At 50.7% G+C, this 4401-nt stretch overlaps 1 protein-coding gene across 1 annotated transcript; it reads right to left on the reverse strand.

The window, feature by feature from the left end:
• Positions 1 to 861: 861 nt before the first annotated feature.
• Positions 862 to 3606, reverse strand: LOC110287156 (small integral membrane protein 10-like protein 2A). The gene is made up of 3 exons (XM_029473518.1): positions 3596 to 3606; positions 2172 to 2397; positions 862 to 997 (listed from the first exon to the last, which is right to left on the reverse strand). Exons 1-3 carry the CDS (start codon positions 3604 to 3606, stop codon positions 896 to 898), a joined length of 339 nt encoding a protein of 112 aa, XP_029329378.1. The 3' UTR covers positions 862 to 895.
• Positions 3607 to 4401: the final 795 nt, after the last annotated feature.

Raw genomic sequence — 4401 nt, forward strand, 5'->3', positions numbered from 1 at the left:
TCTGGGTCCCTGACTCAGAGTGGGCAGTTGGGCCACTCTGTCCTGGGACTGGCTGGCATGCTGAAGGTTTCCATATCAGGGATGGAATGCATAGACCTTGAGATACCAGGGCCAGAGGAGCTGGGGGAGTGTGGGATAAGAAGTAAAAGTATCCCTTGGGCCATCCTTGGGTATTTAGAGATCACAACTTCTAGCCTACATAGGGACTCCTGGACAGGCTGTCCCCAGCTTATCTGGATGAGGTTTCCCATGTGATGCCAGGGACAGGCCTGCAAGCCTGGGAACAGAGAAACAGGGCCATAGCATGGGTCTCAGCCCACATCTCCTCAACCTTCCAGTGACGTCATGACCCTATAAACCACAATGCCATCCTCACTGCAGTTTGCTAGCACACAAGTGCTCAGGAGCCCTTGGTCAAGCACCAGAGAAGTGGGGGGCTTGGTTCTGGTAGGGGACTAGACATTTTAGGAAATTCTTGAATCTTCCCCTTTGTTTATGAAATAAACTGTTCACCTACCTTCCAGACCACCCCAAGGAAATGCAGATGCCTAGCTCGTCTATCTCATGCCCCCTCTTTCTCCTTAGGTCCCTTGGTAGCTCTCCACTCCCTCCCAACCCCAATGTCCTGCCAGGTCATGAAGAAACTGCAGAAAGGGTGGAGGAATGCTGGTCCAGGGCAGGCTGAGCTCTCTTCTCTGTGTAACAAGGGCAAACCCCAGGCCCTTCCTTGAGCCCCATGGAGTTCATGAGGTGGAAGAACACATCTCCCTCATAGTGTTGCCAGGAGATATCAGTGTCCAAGTGTCCACCCTTTTCTGTGGAGGGACCAGGTGACCTGAGCCACCTCACCCCTCTGGGCTCACCAGAAAGGCCCTTCTTCTTCTAGGCAGGCTCTTCACTCAGCTGCTAGCTGTGCTGCTACAGAATCAATGGCACCTCTAGGATCTGAGTTGAAATGTTCAGTGAAGGGCTGAGCCATCACCCAGAAGACCAATGCCTGAAAAAGAGAGAGAGACTTCAGAGTAGGCCTCCTGTGTATTCCCCTTCTCTACCCGATTCAGAGAGCAGCTGCCTGCTTCCAGAGTCCTTCCCACTTCCCCACATCCTGTGGCACACAGCAGCCTTGCTACTCATGGCTGGTAGATGGGCTTCTGGGTCTCCAGTGTGTCACTGCAGGTCCTTCAGGGAGCCTGGGCAGCCTGGGAAGGGTGGGAGAAACAGCTTGTGGGGGAAGAGATGGCTAGAGCCAAGTATTTCCTGTTCTTCCCTGTCTGCAGATGCAGAGCCTCAGGAATGTCCTCAGACTGGGTTAGGGGAATAAGTGGCTGAGTCCAGTCCCTTGCCCCATCCCCAACAGTGCTCCAGGCAATTTGGGAAGGGCTGTGCACAGCTGCAGAGAGTATCCTTGGGCCTCCCTGCCAAGAAGGGGACAGCCTTCGGATTGGCTCAAAAAGATCTGTTCATTTTATCTGCTCACCTGACTTAGGTAGAGATGGATGGATAATCTTTACTGTCTAGGGCCTTCCTGAGACCTCACTGGCCCTGTCCTCTCCCATTCAGGTTTCAGGTGACATCTCAGGAGTCCTCTGCATAAAAAGGGGTTGGATGCCTGGAAGGTGGGGGAGGGGGGCGGGGGGGTTCTCTGACAGTGTGCTGGTGATGAGCTGACTCTCCAAGATGCCCCTCGCCCCATCATGAATCACACTACCAGGCAGCTGGTGTGCCCAGCTGCATTCTCTCTTTCCATAAACCAGTCTGGGTATTTAGATGCTGTGGCCACATACTCACCTCCCCCCCCTTCCCCCATTCCAACCTGTGGTCGCCAACCTTCAGGCACAGAGCCTGGTAAATCATCCCTTTTGGGGGGGCTCTCCTGCTTTCGGCCAATGGGGAGGCAACAGGTTTGCCAGACTCTGGTGATTCTCTGGATGCAGAGGAAAAGGACTGGGCTATGAAGGTTTATGCGGTATGGGATGTGGTTTCTCAGGCCCTTCGCAGAGATCTAAAATGGAGGGACCCCGGCCGTGCCGCCTGCGCGCCCCCCCCGCCCCCCGCCGCAGTCTGGAGGCACTGTGCGCCCCGCTGTCCTTACTGTGGCCGCCAGGATGGCGCGGAAGGCGCAGATGGCCCTCTCCGCCATGGCGGAGGGCGTTTGCTCACTCGATCCGCACCTGCAGGCGGAGGTGGAGCATCACCGAGGCCACCATGTAGAAGTAGGGGAAGTTCACGCGCAGGCGCCAGGCTAGGTGGAAGAAGGTGAGTAGCGTGCACGTGAGCCCCTTGCAGAACGCACCATAGGAGCTGCGTGTGGCCGCCCAACGCGACAGTCGCACTGCCAGGCCAGACAGGGCCTCTGCTGCTGCCACAGTTGGGAGGGCTGAGGTCACTGCCTTTGGCCTGGCTCACATGCTCACGTGCTGCTGAAACAGCGCAATCAGCCATATGGCGTCAGCTTAGGCTGCCCGAAGCTAGGCCCTAAGTGCTCCTGGGTCTCTGAAGCCTCCACTGCTCCACCCCTGACAGCCGCCTCAGTTGCTGCCCGCCCCTCAGCTCCCCCACCAAGCCCGTGGCGCCAGACCTGCAGCTGTTCAGCTCTGCCCTTTTGATTCAGGCTTTGGGAAGAATGAGATAGCCACCCCTCCAACCCCCCGCTGAGTACTTGAAAACAGACAAGTCTCAAAGGTCTTTGTAAAGAGCTAAATTTGGTCTCCTCTCTGACCCCCTTGAACTTTGAGACCATGGCCTGTAGCTGCTCCTTTAAAGGTTACAGGGTCAAACTTCAAAAGTCCGGTAAAGGAGACCCCCTTTGCACTCCGAGGAGGTCATGGCCTGGAGCCTTTGGTTTAAGGGCCCCACTTCAAAGGTTGTGTTAAGAACCACCCCCCTTTGCTGTCTGAGGAGGTTGTGGCCTGGAGCTATTGGTTTTGAGGCCCTGAGCCTGGGTTTCTCATGGTAAGTCTCCTCTGAGCCTAGGCTGTCACTAGACCAGCATTACCCAGTAGCACACATTTTGAGTTAATCTCCACTGCCTTCCTGGCTTCACAGGGCCAAGGAAGGTTTAGAAGGTGTTAGTTTGCTCTTATGAATCCTCTAGGATAGTGAAGGGTTGGCAGGTACTGACCATTTTACTGACACTGTACAGAAATCCTATCCAGAAACCCTGGTCTATGGATAGCTCCACCCTTCTTCCACATTTCCTCAGGAAATGTGGCCACCCAACGCACTGGATCTTTCTTGAATTCACATAGAATTTTAAAACTGTACCATGGAGTACTATCAAAGATATTTTTATACAGGGATTTTTTTTTCTAGTATGTTTATTGGAAGCCGGGCAGTGGTGGCGCATGCCTTTAATCCCAGCACTGGGAAGGCAGAGGCAGGCGGATTTCTGAGTTCGAGGCCAGCCTGGTCTACAGAGTGAGTTCCAGGACAACCAGGACTACACAGAGAAACCCTGTGTCAAAATAAAAAGGGGGGTGGATTTATTGGAGCTGTTCTTTCCTTGTTGGCAAATTTCCACATAGTCCCTGGATTTCTAAGGTGCTTCTTTTTATCTGTTTATCCTGGTTGCTAAATACAGTTGCCTTGAATTTACATTTGTGCCATGTTTATGAACCCCTACACACTAGTGTGCTTAAATGGCCTCATGCTTTTTCATCTACTTGTATGTTTTATAAACTAAACTAAACCCAACACAGTGACAGTCCTATGTATTTTATAAATCAATATATCCTCATGCTTCTGTATAGTTATGTTAAAAGCAGTCACCCTGGTGCCTTTACAAGGAGGTTCTACTTGAGTATTTAGGTCCTCTCAAAAGGCCTGCTTACCATCACATTTTATCTGTTCTATGATTTCCTCTCCAACTGCTTACAGGTACCAGAACATTCTCATATACATGGATAATAGTCCTGCGTACATGGTAGAGATTTTGTTTGGTTGTTTCTTTTTTTTTTTTTTTAAAGGGGAAACCTGAAACATTGAGAAAACATAAAGAGATGATACCTATTATACATTAATTAATACATCCTTTCAGAACTAAGGAGAAATTTTGAACAGCAGATACACTCTTTAAAATGTCAAAAGAAGGGCTGGTGAAATGGCTCAGTGGTTAAGAACACTTACGGCTCTTCCGGAGGTCATAAGTTCAAATCCCAGCAACCACATGGTGGCTCACAACCATCCATAATGAAAAACAAATTAAAAAAAAAACCCTATAGGCCACAGCTAATGCTCAGGTCAGCTGAGTGGGAGAATTGGGCCTTTGGGGTCACTCACAATAATCAGCGATAATTTGAAATAACCTGGTAGTAGAAGTTATGGCAAAGACCTTTCAGAAAATTTGTCTTGATTTATAATTTGGTAAATGTAATAGTACTAGAAACCTACAATATACTATTA

The sequence above is a fragment of the Mus caroli genome, chromosome X (assembly GCF_900094665.2).
Source record: "Mus caroli chromosome X, CAROLI_EIJ_v1.1, whole genome shotgun sequence".
Classification (NCBI taxonomy): Eukaryota; Metazoa; Chordata; class Mammalia; order Rodentia; family Muridae; genus Mus; species Mus caroli.

What these genes read in the sequence shown, in the direction of transcription:
- LOC110287156 (XM_029473518.1), bottom strand. An exon ending in TGCTCCACCTCCGCCTGCAG is followed by an intron (nt 998 to 2,171) that starts GTGCGGATCGAG and finishes TCTCTTTTTCAG; the next exon opens with GCATTGGTCTTCTGGGTGAT.